At 43.6% G+C, this 16,059-nt stretch overlaps 1 protein-coding gene across 1 annotated transcript in view; it reads left to right on the top strand.

Annotated features, from left to right (window-relative positions):
• Window positions 1-1,713: 1,713 nt before the first annotated feature.
• COPZ1 (coatomer protein complex subunit zeta 1) overlaps window positions 1,714-16,059 on the top strand; it is a 19,863-nt gene continuing 5,517 nt past the window's right edge. The window contains exons 1-4 of the mRNA XM_006756936.2: window positions 1,714-1,796; window positions 13,564-13,632; window positions 15,159-15,240; window positions 15,852-15,943. Coding sequence (XP_006756999.1) covers window positions 1,779-1,796; window positions 13,564-13,632; window positions 15,159-15,240; window positions 15,852-15,943 — 261 coding nt within the window. The 5' untranslated portion in view covers window positions 1,714-1,778. The remainder of the gene's footprint in view (window positions 1,797-13,563; window positions 13,633-15,158; window positions 15,241-15,851; window positions 15,944-16,059) is intronic.

Raw genomic sequence — 16,059 nt, 5'->3', positions numbered from 1 at the left:
AAGGGAGAGAGATAGAAGCATCGATGAAAGAGAAACAACATTAATTGGGTGCCTCCTGCACACCCCACACTGGGGATCGGGCCCAAAACCTGGGCAAGTGCCCTGATTGGGAATCGAACCATGACCTCTTGGTTCCTGAGTTGACGTTCAACCACTGAACCATACTGGCTGGGCGAAAGTTAAACTTAAAATTTTGTTTAAAATTTTGTTTATCTTTATTGTTTAAAGTATTACAGATGTCGCCCTTTATTTCCCCATTGACCTCCCTTCTTCCCACTCCTGTCCTCCCCCAGCCTTCACCCCACTATTGCCTGTGTCCATGGGCTACGCGTATATGCATCTAAGTTCTTTGGTTGATCTCAAAACCCTTCCCTATTGTGAAATCCCTGCATTCGGTAAACTTCTCTTTTCTCATTTTGCAACGGCTTGTCCCTAATGGAGGACTGCAGACTCTACTCCCTAGAGCAGGGGTGGGCAACCTTTTTTGTGAGTGCATGCCAAAACCAGCAAAATCTCTGACTCAAAATTCTTCTGCGTGCCAACCCTAATTTTTTGAGAACATGTTATGCCTACTTGATATCTCTTAAGGTGTACGTATGTGAAGAACCTTGAAAAATAATAAAATTCATTCACGTGACAAAAACACAGTATATGATGATGAAAAATACATTTATTTTTTAATGTATACATGTACACTGATAGTCCGACAGAAAACTTTATGACTCTATTTGATATTATCAGTGGGACTTTTGCTGCTGCATCACTGATGACAGAGATTTTACATCAGGTTTATATTTCGTGACCTTCAGAGCTATGCACGAGCTACTACTTTCATCCATCAGGTTACTCCATTAGGAGACTTAACAAAATACATCACTGAGAACAAAGATTCACAATTGTAAATGGAAGAGTATGAGAGGGTTTCGCGGGCCAGCAAAAGTTACTGGCATGCCATGTTTGGCACGCGTGCCAGGGGTTGCCCACCCCTGCCCTAGAGCCTTCTTTATCCTGGACCTTTTACTTCTCTGTCCCTCCTACGCTCTTCTCTCTGCTTCTCCAAAGCTCTAATAAAATAAAATTTGCTTTTACAAACTCTCTGGGTCCTTCCCGGGTCTAGCACAGCCTGTCACTCCACTTTGGGGAGATTATTTCTGTTTCAATCAACTTTCTGGAGGCTTCGGTTTATCTAGTTAACACTTGGGCAGCCCCTGGCTTTATTCTATGGCTGTACAGCCTTTTTGTGAGGATGCTTAAGTGATCTGAGCGAATCTGAGGGAAGAGCAACAGTGTTTGCCAAAGCAACCGTGGATATCAGGGACTTAATGGGAGCTCTTGGAATAGAGATTCGGGTAGGATTCTGACGGGGAGCTGCCAGTTTTAAGGGCTAAGGAGACATAGCGCCCTCTAAAGGAAGTGCGTATTCAAGCGGCTAACTCAGGGGACGATATCACGTGCTCTTCGTCCTGCCAATTGAAAATTACTATTCGCTTCCTCTGTTCCCCATGGAAACAGCCCCGCCCCATGGACCTCCCGCCTCATTCAGTGATGAGGTTTTGGTATTTTATTGAGTGTTTCAGCTGACAATCAAATACCTGCGCCTTACGGTTGGACACCTTGCTTTCGCTAAGCAAACTAGTACATTTATTGGTCAATAAAGCAATAACTGGCACCCGGCCGTCCAATAATCCCCAGGCTAGGCGGGGTCTAATGAGGGCGTCGGGCCAATCAGCGGCGGCGTTGTTTTTGCGGCTCCACGTCGGCACCAGCTGCGGGGCAAGATGGAGGCGCTGATCTTGGTAGGAGCCGGGGCAGCTGAGATGCTGCGGTGTCCAGAGGGGTCGGGAGTCGGGGTTCAGCCTGATTGGGAAGGGTTAGAAAGGGGAGTTCCGGGTAACCCTCGAGGGCCGAAGGCGCGGCCAGCCCCTGAATAGCGTGTGGCCTAGAGCAGGAGCTAAAGCCTCGGTTTAAAGTGGGAAGCTCTGCCGGGGAGAAGGTAGAGTTGGTGGAAAGTTGCAGGGAGCGCAGGGAGTCCTGAGGACGCAAAGGTTCATGAAGGAACTGAATTGGGATCTTTCAGGTTTCCCCGATTCTGAGCCTGGTGGATGATATCCTGATTTGAGTTTCTCCAAATCTCCAAACTCGCCCCGAATTGTAAGAATAGAGTGCAGGCTTCTTCTGTGAGTTGTCACAATCTGACACTCCTTTGATAATTGCCTTTCACATTCCTTCCGAAAACTGTTTTCTTTTTACTTCGGTTTCCTGTTCATCCACTTTAGATAGATTTGTCATGCTAAAGAATCACTCTTCCATCAAAGTTCTGGAATACCTGATAGAGTTAGCATGGCTTGTGGAACGTTTTTCCAGACTCCTTATTCTGCTCTCCCTTTTCCTGCCCATTTAAACTTCAGGAATTATTCCTGTGGGATCTGGGATGCTAACCCTCTCTTAGGTTATAGGGGAATCTTGGTGGTTAAAGGGGTGTATGTCCACATGCTCTTTTATGCTTGTTCAAACAAATACAACACGATTACCTCTTCTTTTAAAATTGGACCAGAGAATTTCTCTCAAAAGTGCCCCATCTGTTTCACAATTTGGAGGTGTGTATGGGAATTTAGCTCCCAGCCCCTTCCTCAATTGAGTTGAACTCTAGGCCTTTTTCTTGTCTTTTTTTCTTTCAGCTCTAATACATGTACACATTCAGATCTTCATCAGGTAAAAGAGAATAAGAATAAGAATAAGAGTTTCAGTTATCTTTTTCAAAGTAGCAAAGATAGAGATAATTGGTCAAGTCTAGGTAAAAAGCTTAACATTTGAGTAGTTTGTATTTTTTTAATCTGAGTAGTTTTTAATGAGCTATTGTCTGTCCCAAGCAGTTAATCACTGTTACCAGTTAACAGATGTGGGATAAGTTCCAGAGAATTGGTTTCTTGGGAAGTTCTTAGAAATTTTTAGACTTTCCTGCATGTGTTCAGAAGGGAGCCTGTTTATAGGTAAATGAATGAGGGAGATGATACTTGGGGAGCTGTGTGTAATGGTCAGTTGAAGGACTTATATGTAAAATCTCTTACGTTTTCTCTTACCTCAGTTCTCTGTCTCTGCTTCCTCAGTGAAGTAGATTTCAACCTGCTTCTTTCTTATATTTATTACCTAAGATGCCCCATTCACAGATCCCTGATAACCTGGTCAGGTACCCCACCCCTGAACTTTGCTTTAGAAACCGTACTGATTTTCCCAGCTGGTGTGGCTTAGTGGTTGAGTGTCGACCTATGAACCAGGAGGTCACAGTTCCATTCCCAGTCAGGGCACATCACATGCCCAGGTTGCCACTGCATTCCCAGTCGGGGGCATGTAGGAGGCAGCCAGTCAGTGAGTCTCATCATTGATGTTTCCATCTCTCCCTCTCCCTTCCTCTCTGAAATCAATAAAAATATTAAAAAACAAAACAAAAACCCCTACTGATTCTCTGTCATGATGAACCTATATAGTGGGGTTAGGAGAAACCAAGGTATAGGGAAAAGGGCTTGCTCAAATAAGTACATTGTCAAAACTAGATTAGATTTTGATTCCCAATCCCAGACTAATTCTCTAACATTACCTCATCATCAGCTTCCACCTCTTCAATATATAAAATTGTACTTTGACCATCAGTTATGTAAAGTACCGACTGGTATCAATTCTTGTGCTGATCTCCAGAGTTCTTAGGATATTAAAATAGTATTTTCCTTTATCTGTGTCAATTTTTCCAACCTTTTTTTTCCTTTTTACAATTTCAATGTATTTTGGGCTCCCAATGAATAATTTATATACCTTTCTCACCATTTTAGCCCTTCTCAATTGGAGTTCCTGGAGAAAATTAAGCCCTAATAACCTCAGGCATTGTATGTAATGAATCAACTTCTCTTTATCACAATGGTACTAGTTCTGTAACATGCTTCAGAGAAGTGAGAAAATAGTCATGGAAATAATTTTCAGCATTCAGTGGTTCAGATGAGGAACGCTTGTTGGGATTTAGGTGATATTTCCTAAGTTTTTCATTCTCTTCTCACTACCCTCACATACTGGCCCACAAAATTTAGCTCCATCTGATTCAGAATCACCCTTCCTCATTGCTCCTTTTATTTTTTTTTTAAATATATTTGTTTCTGACTCTCTATCTCTCTCCTTTCCTCTCTGTAAAAAATCAATAAAATATATTAAAAAAAAAATATGAAGAATCCTTGGATCTGAACTTAGCTTTCTTCTGAACTAAAGAGTTTACTGTAACAGCATAGTATTTAACAAGCCACTCCTTAGAAAGGGAGAGAACTTCTAAAGTTCCTTTACGCTTCCTTCTTTCATCTATCCACCGAGCCAAACCGGTTTTGGCTCATTGCTCCTTTTATTCTCTTCCCCTCTTCTGTCTACTCAGCAGTACCACCTGATTCTTACGTCACCATCTTCATTATGAAAAATATGAAATTTTAGAGAGAAACATCAGTGTGAGAGAGAAGCTTCGTTAGGCTGTCTCCTGCATGCCCCTTATTGGGCATCGAACCTGAAACCCAGGCATATGCGCCAACCAGGAATCGAACACTGAACTCCTGGTCCATAGGTCAATGCTCAATCACTGAGCCATGTTAGCTGGGCTCCTTTCACATTTTTATTACCTGGTTTGGCTGAACCTCTTCAGAAATCTGATCAAAGCTATTCTATCCTCACCTCTGCAAGCACATACCTGTAGAATATTGAGAAGAAAGGAAGGGTAAGCTAGAGGAGATCAAGAAGAACCATCAATTGAAATTTGATCTGATTATGAGTATATCTAAATATCACTAGGTTCTCTTCATTTAAGGATTTTACAGTGGGTCACATTTCTTTTTGTTTCGTTTTGTTTTAATTTTTTAAAATTTTCTTGTTTGTTAATCCTTGCCAGAGGATATTTTTCCATTGATCTTTTAGAGAGTGGAAGAGAGAGGGAGAGACAGAGAGAGACATTAATGTGGGAGAAACACATCGATTGATTGCCTCCTGCATGAGCCCCGACCAGGGCCCAGGGCCCGGGCCGAGGGGGAGCCTACAACCAAGGCACATGCCCTTGACCGGAATTGAACCTGGGACTCCTCCGTCTGCAGGCCGACGCTCTATCCACTGAGCCAAACTGGCCAGGGCACTTTTCTTTCTTTAATTAAATAATCCAGCCCTAGCCCTCAAGCACATTCATCTAATCTTTCTCAGGTCTCCTTGTAGTCTCTAAGGAAACAACATTTCATCACCTTCTGTTCCTAGTACTTAGTAATGATGCTCCCAGCCTTCATCTGTGGACTTAGCTTTCTTTCTCCTGCTGTTTTCTTTTTTTTAAATATATTTTATTGATTTTTTACAGAGAGGAATGGAGAGGGACAGAGTTAGAAACATGGATGAGAGAGAAACATCGATCAGCTGCCTCCTGCACACCCCCTACTGGGTATGTGCCCACAACCAAGGTACATGCCCTTGACCGGAATCGAACCTGGGACCCTTGAGTCCGCAGGCCGATGCTCTAACCACTGAGCCAAACCAGTTAGGGCTCTCTTGCTGTTTTCTGCTGGTTATCCCTTCCTTGTGAATGGAGAGGGATCCCTTCAGGTCACCATTCTCCTTTAATAACCTATGGAATCTTAAAGATAAAGGCTTATCCCCTTCCTTCCTTGGTTTACCTTTTTCCTCAAAACGAATTATTCTAGCAGACTAGATCCTTAAATCTTCCTTCATATATTTCATTTCTCAGTCCTCTTTGGGTTCACTTTCAGAGTGCTTTTCCAGTGCTTTATGGACCAGACTTCTTGTTTGAATCTTTTTCTCTCCCCTTAATAACTTTTTTATCCTAAAAAAAATTACCAAATCCCGAATTGTAAACCTCATTCAAACACCAGGGCATCCAAAGTGCACAAGAGTATGCACATATGGAGGAGGAAACTATGCAGAATACATCAGTGAGTCTTAAAGGTTGATATTGCTCTGTGGCCTTCGCTCCCTGAATCATCTTAATGGGGCTTTTGTTAAATTCCTTTGGCACTAACAGTAGAGGTACTTGGCCTAAATGTCCCCTCCTCCTGCTCTGGGCAAAGGTATCAATTACATTAAGCCCCCAAAGCACTCCCATCTCCTTCCTGGCAGTCCCCTGTGCCCCTCTCCCAGCTGTGTCCTTGCTGGTGCCTGGCCCCTCCATTTCGTTAGGAGAAACAATCTCCTCGTTCCTGCACTGTGGAGATATATTTCTCAGCTAGGGCGCGAGCAGTGCCAGCACTGCCCCCGGTGAGGTCCCTGGCAGCCATAAAAATTTTTATTGTGATTATGTTGGTGTCGGGGTGTCCATCTGGGTTATTGCACACCTAGTTTAATTGATTGAAGTTTAATTTATTGACACTTCAAATTAAATGATCAGAATAAACTGTGCTGTTACTCTGGCCGGCTTGTTTTAATGGTTGATTGCTGGAAGCAGACCTCGGCTTGAACTAAAACCCCTAAAGAGCAATTGACGCTGCTTCTAACTCTCCCCATGTCTTGCCCTCCAAGAAGACCTCGTTATAGATTTCCGACGTATTTATATATATTTTTTCCCTCTCCTTCATAGTGGTGGGAAAGAGCTGGTCCCTGGCAAGGTATAAATTACATCAAAGGTCTAGGAGAGCTGTCACGGTCAAAAGAGGAGGAGGGGTCTCCACATGAAGAGAGCCAGACCCTTGAGAAGCCAGGTCTTCCCTGGGAGGTAGAGGATGAATGCAATTATCCAAATATTTGAAGGAGCGTAGTGGCAGATTTAAAATCTTCCTCATCTAGATACTTGCTACTGTTTTTTACTTTACTCCACCAACATGACTTGCTTAGACAGGATATTGACAAGCAAACTAGTTATGGAAAAGGGAACTAAAGAAGCAAATAAAGGATAGAACAGGAATAAAGAACCAGTGCCTAACTACCCATCTATGTTAGAGCAATTAGAAAGACAAAGGCAGAGTGCCCATGGGCAGCCGATGAAGATGGATTGGGAGGTTAAGTCCATGAACATTTTAAGATACCCACCCACTTTCTGCCTCTCCTGATTCTGCACAGAATAGGCTTTCTCCCAGATCAGCGTTCTCTTGTCTTTAGATTCCCTAGCCTGGTCACCTCTTCTGGTGTTTGACCACATCTCTTCAGGAAATCTTTCAAGGAAATCTTGCATGCTTCAGATGAAGCCTAGGTCTTACTTAACTGTTTTTAAAATATATATATATTTTTATTGATTTCAGAGAGGAAGGGAGATGGAGAGAGAGATAAAAACATCAGTGATGAGAGAGAATCATTGATCGGCTGCCTCCTGCATGCACCTCACTGGGAATCGAGCCCACAACCTGGGCATGTGCCCTGACCAGGAGGCAAACCGTGACCTCCTGGTTCATAGGTCGATGCTCAACCACTGAGCCACCAAGGCTGGGCCTTATTTGACTTATTTTATTTTATTTTTTAAAATATATTTTATTGATTTTTTTCACAGAGAGGAAGGGAGAGGGATAGAGAGTTAGAAACATCGATGAGAGAGAAACATCGATCAGCTGCCTCCTGCACACCCCCCACTGGGGATGTGCCCGCAACCAAGGTACATGCCCTTGCCCAGAATCGAACCTGGGACCCTTGAGTCCTCAGGCCGACGATCCATCCACTGAGCCAAACCAGCCAGGGCCTTATTTGACTTTTTAACTTTCCCATTATCAAGGCAGATAATCCCCATTTATAGCCAGTTGGCCTGGAAAGCTCTGTCTACCAATTTTCTCCCTCCTTTTCTCTTGTGTAGTTTTTAGAAGAAGACTGGAACTAAGGGAGAGGCTAGCAACTCTGCCTCCAGGGTTGATTTTGGGGGAGCAAATAGATTGAAAGATGAACACAGAGGCTATCAATTCAGTCTTTTTAAGACTAGCTTTTTGGTGCTCCATTCAACAGCCTATAGACTAAAATTGGAATGATACAGAGATTACTTGCACGGCCCCTGCACAAGGGTGACACACAAATTCATGAAGTACTCCATATTTAAAAAAAAAAAAAAAGACCAGCTTTTTGTTTTCAGGAGCAGATGGAGGGGAGGGGAGAGTTGGGAATAAATTAGGATACCGATCATGATCAAGGACTCATCAAAAATGGATCTATCCCCACTTGATTTTTCCCTTTGCTGAGTGATATTTAAATGAGGGCTCCTGAATTACCAAACTGGGAAAGCAGAATGTTCTAATGTTGCCCCCAAGCCTCAGGTGGAGAGTACTCTGATTTCTGCTGGTTCATTTCATTTCTCTTCCTAGTAAGTACTGCTTGCTTTGTCCCACATTGCTGTAATTGTTTCACTTCCATAATAGTTTAAGAATTAGGGACTGTGTGACCTCTGGGCATAAAATTCTCTAGCAGACTGGCTTTCTGAATTTTAATACAGGAACAGCTTGGTTATCCTTGTCCTGCCTGCCTCAGAGCCACCACATTTAGTCTTCAAAAGCTGCAGGGTGTGGTGCTGATCTTTGCTCCCCTTGCTGCCTGTGTTAGTTTTATAAATCATTAATTAATTTATGAAGGTCACACACATATTTTTTTCGTGTTTTTAAAAATTATATATTTTTTATTGATTTCAGAGAGGAAGGGAGAGGGAGAGAGCAATAGAAACATCAATGATGAGAGAGAATCATTGGTCGGCTGCCTCCTGCACACCCCCTACTGGGGATCAAGCCAGAAACCCGGGCATGTACCCTGACTGGGAATTGGACTGTGACCTGGTTCATAGGTAGATGCTCAACCACTGAGCCATGTTTGGCCAGGCAGCCATACACATATTTATTGAAGTCTTTAATTGGTGCCAGGCAGAGGAAAAGGAGTGATTTATCAACGTATCACTCATTTCCCTCTTTTTCCATTCCCTCCCCACACCTTCTTATTCAGAGAGAATTTCATTTAATTCTAAACCTAGGTCGATGAACTCCTTCAAATCATAACAATTTGTGGATGTGTATTTTCCTGGTAACAAGGTCCAAAAATTTCATAAGCTTATCAGAGGGGTCTGCTCTACTTCAAAAAAGGTATTAACATGAACTGATCTATCTCAGGCCTCTCATTTCTCCAGTGAGGAAGCTGAGTCCTAGAGAAATGTAGAACTTGACGTAATGGATGGCCGGTCCAGACTATAATACAAGGGTTTCTTTGGAGTTTAGAGACATTTTCTCCTGTAGTGTCAGAATTCTTGGTAACTGGGCATTCACGTTTTGTATCTGTTTTCAGACAGGAAGATTCTTTCCAGGTAGCTCTTCTGCTGTCAGTTCTTCCTTCCCATGGCATGTTCAGTGTCCTGTGTAACCAGTATTTGGTCTTGTGTCATCCAGTTCTGTGGTGCCTGTAGCTCCAGAGCATTCTTTCCTGAGCTGTGCTTCTTGAATCTAAGGAACCCTTGGGCAGTATATGAAAACTGCTCTTCCCTGTCAAAGCATTCACCTAATTCTTTTCATCTGAAGTCCCTAGGCTTGTGGCTGGCAGATTGGAGCCCTCAACCCCAGGGGAGCTTTTCATTTTCAAGAAGTCGGCACAGAGTCAGGGAGCAAATACCTGCTTAGGCCATGTAGAGCTGGGATTGGTATCTAGGAATTTCTCCTTCTAGTGTTTACTGTCTTGGCTTTACTTTATAAATAGGATTGAAGGAAGAGCATCTTGTTTCTAGTTGATAAAGATCTGCTACCAAGCCAGAGTACTACTTTTTGGCATGACCATAAAGATTTCTTTATAAGTGGGGAATGAAGAACTTTCTAGGAATCTCAGCCAGATTCTTGTGCCCTTGCAGCTCGTGGATAGCATCCTCTGACTTCTCCAAGGTTTCTTGGTCCCCCTCCTCCAAGTGAATCAAGTAAAGTAATTAGAGCCCCCAAATAGCCTGTCTGCCTGCTCCAAACACTCCCCCAGTCATCTTCTGATGGCATATCTATGACCTTACCCCAAAGTGTTCTTTTACTATATACATTGTGAACACAATTTAGTGCATGTTTAAAAATAAAGAACACAATAAATATATTTTTATATGTTTAATTGATGTCAGAGAGAGGAAGGGAGAGGGAGAGAGACAGAAACATCAATGATGAGAAAGAATCATTAATCGGCTGCCTCTTGCACACCCCACACTGGCGATGAAGCCTGCAATCCAGGCATATGCCCTGACCGGGAATTGAACCGTGATCTCCTGGTTCATGGGTCGAAGCTCCACCACTGAGCAACTCTGGCCAGGCCAGTGTAGTGCTTTTTCCAGAGTCCATCTCTCCTAGTTTGGCTTACAAGACACACAAATAGCTCTTGTACAGAGCTGCCTTTTTAAAATACTTTTGCTAATGATTATAATCCTTAGGAAACTGCAGGTCATCGGAAGGCCCACAGGGGGCAGCACTAGGAATGACTCTTCTCCTCTAGTCCTTTGTGCTGAGAGAGGGAATACTGGGAGATGTTGATTTTCCCCCCAACCCGGCTTCAGAATCCCCTTATTGAGATCCAAGTCTCTTTTGCACCAGGCTGTTTGCTCAGTGTTGTTTTAGCTCTCCTGAGGAATCCAGTCTCGGTTTTTCTTTTCTTTTTTTTTCCCAGTCTCGGTTTTTCTTGGTAATAAAAAGCAACATAAAAATCTATCTGAGCCACCAACCTCCTACTAAGAATTAATCTGCCTACACATCATTTCCAGGCACCATTAGCATTTGAGGTGAAGTTCTGTTATACACTTAGGCTGTGGCTCTCTGAAAGTCAGTGCATCACAGAACTTTGTCTCGAAAGCTTTCTAGCAGCTACCCATTTGGCCGTGGGAGGGAAGAATAGACCTTTTAAATCCCTTGAACATGGTCCTAAGCTTGTAGGGTCTTTCTCAATAATCAGCATTTAATGTGTTACAAGGTCAAGCCTAGTCCATTGTTGAGGAAGCCCATTTCTCAGTAGCTGGGTGTTATTTATAAACTTGCCCTTTGCTAAAACTTAAAAGTGAAATTACATTATCAGTAATGGCTTTTGGGGCCTTTAAACTGGCTGGTTTTATGGTGTGAGAGGAATTCCTGGCCCTCCTACTCCTGAGATGTAAAGGCCCCGGGCTGAAGTGTAACCAGCTGCAGTCAGGAGGTGGCAGGAGAAGTAAAGGAGAAGCTGCTGGCTCCAGCTGTAGCAGAATAGAGAATTAAAGCAGCATTTAAGCTCTTGCCTAAATTCGCAGCCGGATTTCGTGTTGTTAGTCCTTTGGAAGTTTGAAATGACCAGCCTCTTCTCTTGTGCCTTCTTATCCCTTTCAGAGCTGTAAAATAAGTCCTATCTGGTCTTCTCCTTGACTTCCTTTGCCTGTCTTTTATCTTTCCCAGGAAGATCCAGTATTTTTATTTGGGGGTTTCCTTGATAGCATCTTCTAAAAAACTCATGAAAAGAGCCAGAAATCTGTTTCTCTTTTTCTGCAGGCTGTTTTAGGTGCTCACACTTGGTTGGCCACAAAGGACATTGTCCTACTCTCCTAGTTGGCAGGTGGCCATAAGGGTTTTTCTTTTCTTTGGGATCCCATTCTTTCTAGGGATACCAGACTCTATGGCTGCAAGAACTGGTTACCTATGCCAGCTCAATGCCCAGTTTAGACCATTAGGAAGCTCTCTAGGGTTGCTGTGACTGCAGATGGAGGAACAGAGCCAAACATTTCCAGGGAAAAGATTGTAGGGGAAAATATTTCTTCTAAATTTCCCTCCTTGTGGACTTCCTTTCCTCTCTTAAGGAAACCAATTCCCAATGGTGTCTCTTTTGGTGAATTGAGGATCCACGTTGCTATAGAACTGAGCCTGCTTTTGGGGAAGATCTTTCTGTGGGGAATTAGGAAACTGCTTTTATTTCTGACCTATTAAATGAGAATCTAGAGTCTTCCCTCTGCTAAATACAGAGTTCCTTTGGTTGACAGAGGAGTTCTTCGTGCCTCATTTTCCAGAGTAATCTATATAGGGTGGGCATCTTTAAGGAGTACTTATCAGAGGAGAGATAAGTTGATAGTAATATCTCCCAAAATGGCCACACTAGATACTACCTATATCTGGAAGTATAATTATAAGAGGATCTGCTAGATGTATCCTACATCAAAAAATTTTTACTTTATTCTGAAACTTCAGTCTCATAATCATTCAAAAGATATTGAGAGTTTAGTATGGGTCAGGCCTTGTTTTGGACACTTGAACAAAACACAAAAATTCCTATCTCAAAAACTGAATTGGGGAAAGCTTATACTCTTCACCTTGCTGTTAGAAGACTGGGTTGCCTTTCCTCTCATTCTTAACTCCCTGAGCCAGGGGCGGTTCATTGCACGGAACCATAAACCTCCTGGAACCTCATGGGACAGTTTACCTTTATAGACACAGTTTCTGGGTCCTTGGCAGTAATTCTTTCCTCCTCTCTCTTGGGTCTTTGTTAAACACATGCTTGGGGAGTATATTTGGCCCCTTTGAGGACTGTGGTTTTCCTAAGTAAGCCAGGAAAGGGAGATAGCAAAGCAACAGCCTTGTCTTACTGCACAGGGGACAGATACCAGTGGTTAAGGAATATTGATTAGAAAGTCAAGGAGTGTGAGCCTGTAAACACCTATACACATATCACTGCCTTCCCTCCATTCTCTTTCTTCCTCTCCTGGTTAGCAGGTTCTCTAGAAGTTGCCAGAGTAGAGGAGCTTTTTGCAAAATGACACGCTTTGCAGTTATTTGAGTTTTGGTGTGACCATTGAGGTTGAGGCTGTGATTTCTTTATGAGAGCCCGTGTACTCCAAGTTTGATTCTTGGTAGTGAAGAAACACCCGCTCCTGCTCTTTATCTCCAGTCCCCAGAGTGTTTCTTAAACGGATCCTCTTCTCATTGCTTCTTAACTTCCCCAGAATTCAGATTAGTTTTTGTCCTGGCAAGTTAAGTGGTGGTGGTCTGAGTATAGCAGAAGAATTGGGATCATAGAGGCGGTCTTGGGAGATGGATGACTCACTGGGCTGCATTCGTACTTGGGTGTGTGTGTGTGTGTGTGTGTGTGTGTGTTTGTGTCTGTGTGTGTTCGTGTGTTCGTTCGTTCGTTTGTGCGCTGACATTTCCCTCTGTTCAGTGTGTGGGTGTTTAGGGAAGGCTTGCTTTATGCCTCTGCATTGCTACTGCATTGGGACTGCGGAAACTTCCAAGTACATCAGGGCATTCAGCCCTGTTTTCAAATAGCCTTATGCGGTGCCTATTAATTAATCTGGTCACATTCCATACTCACCTGTGAGGGAGGGTAATTTGGAAACAAGTGTAGCATAATATTTGGAAATAACAGCATGACCTACCTTGATTAAGTACTCTGTAGGTCTGGCTCAGAGAAACTTTATCTGATGCTGCTTTGGAGTCCTTTGTTAAAATGCCCCCTCTCTCAATTCACTTCATTCACCACTTGGTCATGCTCAGTGGGAAATGTCAGTATCTAATCAGGTTGGGATAGGAGACACACAGAGGTACCCAGTGGGACTAGGAGAAGGTATCTGGTTTGCCAGTGGTGTCAGGAGCCTTCAGGACTGAAGGTATGTTCCTATCTCTTCAGGAACCCTCCCTGTATACTGTCAAAGCCATCCTGATTCTGGACAATGATGGAGATCGACTGTTTGCCAAGGTAAGATTCCCTTTCAAAATAGTTTAGGAGCAAGACAAAGACTTACTCTGAGATTTGAATCTTGGGACTGTCCCTATTAGCTGATATTCCTTGATACTGTAATTTTTAAAATTCTTCCATCTTTTCCATGTCTACTCCAGATAAAACCTAAACTGCTTCTGTCCCTTAGTTGCCCTGTTTCTCTGCTTGCTAGCCTCAGACTTTGACCTCCGTCGTTATCAGCATCTGAGCGGCGAAGAACTTTGCAACCTTGGTTTCTGAACAAAGCAGTGTCTAGACGTGAGAAGTAGCCTGCCCATGCCCATCACTCCAGTCCCTTTCCCTTCTACTTTTCATCTGCCTGGATTTTTCCAGGGAAATTTCTTGTAGTTCTAGAGTTCCAGCCCTAGGCCTGCAGTTACCACCAAGCTTGTTGCCTCCTGGCTTTCCCATTGTGACATTTCTAACTTTGGATCTGTTAAAAAAGAAGAGAAAGGACACCCCTCAGCTCTCCTCTATGTTCTCCCCCTTCCTGTAGACATTTTTTCTGTCCCTGGTGTATTAACTCCGGGCAAGCATAGCATAAATCAATCAGCAGGTAGAGATTAGTTTAGAATTCACCAGCTGTTCCTCCCTGTAATTGGATGTAACTATGCAGGACACCTTTTGAAACAGTTATCCAGTTACTAAATGCCAGACCTGTCATAGGTCTTCAGCTGACTGCGACGGATTAGCCCCTAAAGAGCAGAGCGATTTAGCAGCCCGCATCTCCGCCTCCTTGCTAGGGAGAGCTTGGGAGTGGGCTCAACAATGTGCTAGATTGCCTCCTGCTTCTTTCAGTTTGCAGACACAAAAGCTAAGATATGAGAGCACATAGGGTAGGGGTTGCGTTTCTTTAGAGGAGATTTTTGTAGCCTTTCCCTATTCCTCAACTTCATACAGTGAATGAGGGTCTGCAAGAAGTGTTCTGTGCCTTTAGGGCTGTTTGTGTTCTCTAGCACTGCTCCCTGACCTGGGGTAGCTTCTGGGAAGCACTTGAAGAGAGTGGCCTCAGGATTGCTCTCCTAGAAAACAGAGAGGGGCAGAACCTCATCATAGGACTGGTAGGCCTCTGCCCTTACAGTCTTAGAAATGTAAGGTGAGGTTGTTTAGAGCAGGGTCCTTAAAAAATTATTTTTGTATCTGATTACTTGCTGCCCATTCCCTGCCTCTGTAGTTCTTCCTTCTTCTTTTTTTAATATATATTTTTATTGCTTTCAGAGAGGAAGGGAGAGGGAGAAAGAGATAGAAACATCAATGATGAGAGAGAATCATTGATCAGCTGCCTCCTACACACCCCCGCTGGGGATCGAGCTGGGACCCTTCAGTCCACAAGCTCTATCCACTGAGCAACACTGGCTAGAGCAGTTCTTCCTTTTTTATGTCAGTATTTCTCCCTTACCCCATGCCTTAAAAGAGAGAAATCCAAGATCCAGGGCAAAACACAGTCACTAATCATTGTGGGCTCAGCTCTAATGACCCAACCCTTCTCCTTTCCCTCTGGCCAGTACTATGACGACACCTACCCCAGTGTCAAGGAGCAGAAGGCCTTTGAGAAGAACATTTTCAACAAGACTCATCGGACTGACAGTAGGTCATTCTCCTTTTCACTACTCCCTGTGTTGGGGGAACCATGGTGGGAAGAGGGTGGCAGCAGGACTGCGGAGAAAGGATAAAATGACTCTGCCTCCTTTTTCTCTTTTTTCCTCCTCCCCTCATATAATAAACTCTTCAGAAATGTAATGGGGAGGTGAGTGTACCTCACGCGGGAATACCGTGCTGGAAGGTTGGCTGTTAGCTACCTGTCTAGTCTCTGGATTTATGAGCCTCACTTGACAAATTTAACTGCAGCTCTGCTTATTGTACCGCATCCATTAGGGCAGGTAAATGGAAGTCTGTAAAGGTGACCGCTCTGCATTTTCACCTCCGAAGGATCGACTAGTATCCTGTCTCTTATACAAGGAGGGAAATGAGAGTCGTGGGGGAGGGGTTAGAGGAGAAGATACATTTACTGGTAGACTTCCCCAAATTTATACTTCCCTTCTGCTACCATCTATAAATAAAAAGCAGATCAACTTTGGGGGTCATTCGACCTGCATTATCTCAGCCCAAAACAATTGGATACCAGGACTTCATGGTAATTCCTTCTGTCCCACTTTCTTGTCTCAGGCTACCTACTGTTTCCATCTTTACCCCCCCAGGTGAAATCGCCCTCTTGGAAGGCCTCACAGTAGTCTACAAAAGCAGTATTGATCTCTATTTCTATGTGATTGGCAGCTCCTATGAAAATGAGGTGAGAATCCCCACCCCTCTGATCCTACTTCCTAAACCACAGGCAGGACATAGTTACTGCTTCTGGGCCTTAAGGAGTACCACATCCCTCTGGCTTCTGACTGGGCTAATGAAGTT

The sequence above is a fragment of the Myotis davidii genome, unplaced genomic scaffold, assembly GCF_000327345.1.
Source record: "Myotis davidii unplaced genomic scaffold, ASM32734v1 scaffold233, whole genome shotgun sequence".
In the NCBI taxonomy this organism is placed as follows: Eukaryota; Metazoa; Chordata; class Mammalia; order Chiroptera; family Vespertilionidae; genus Myotis; species Myotis davidii.
Note: the sequence above shows the minus strand (reverse complement) of the source record. Positions and strands in the feature narration are given on the sequence as shown.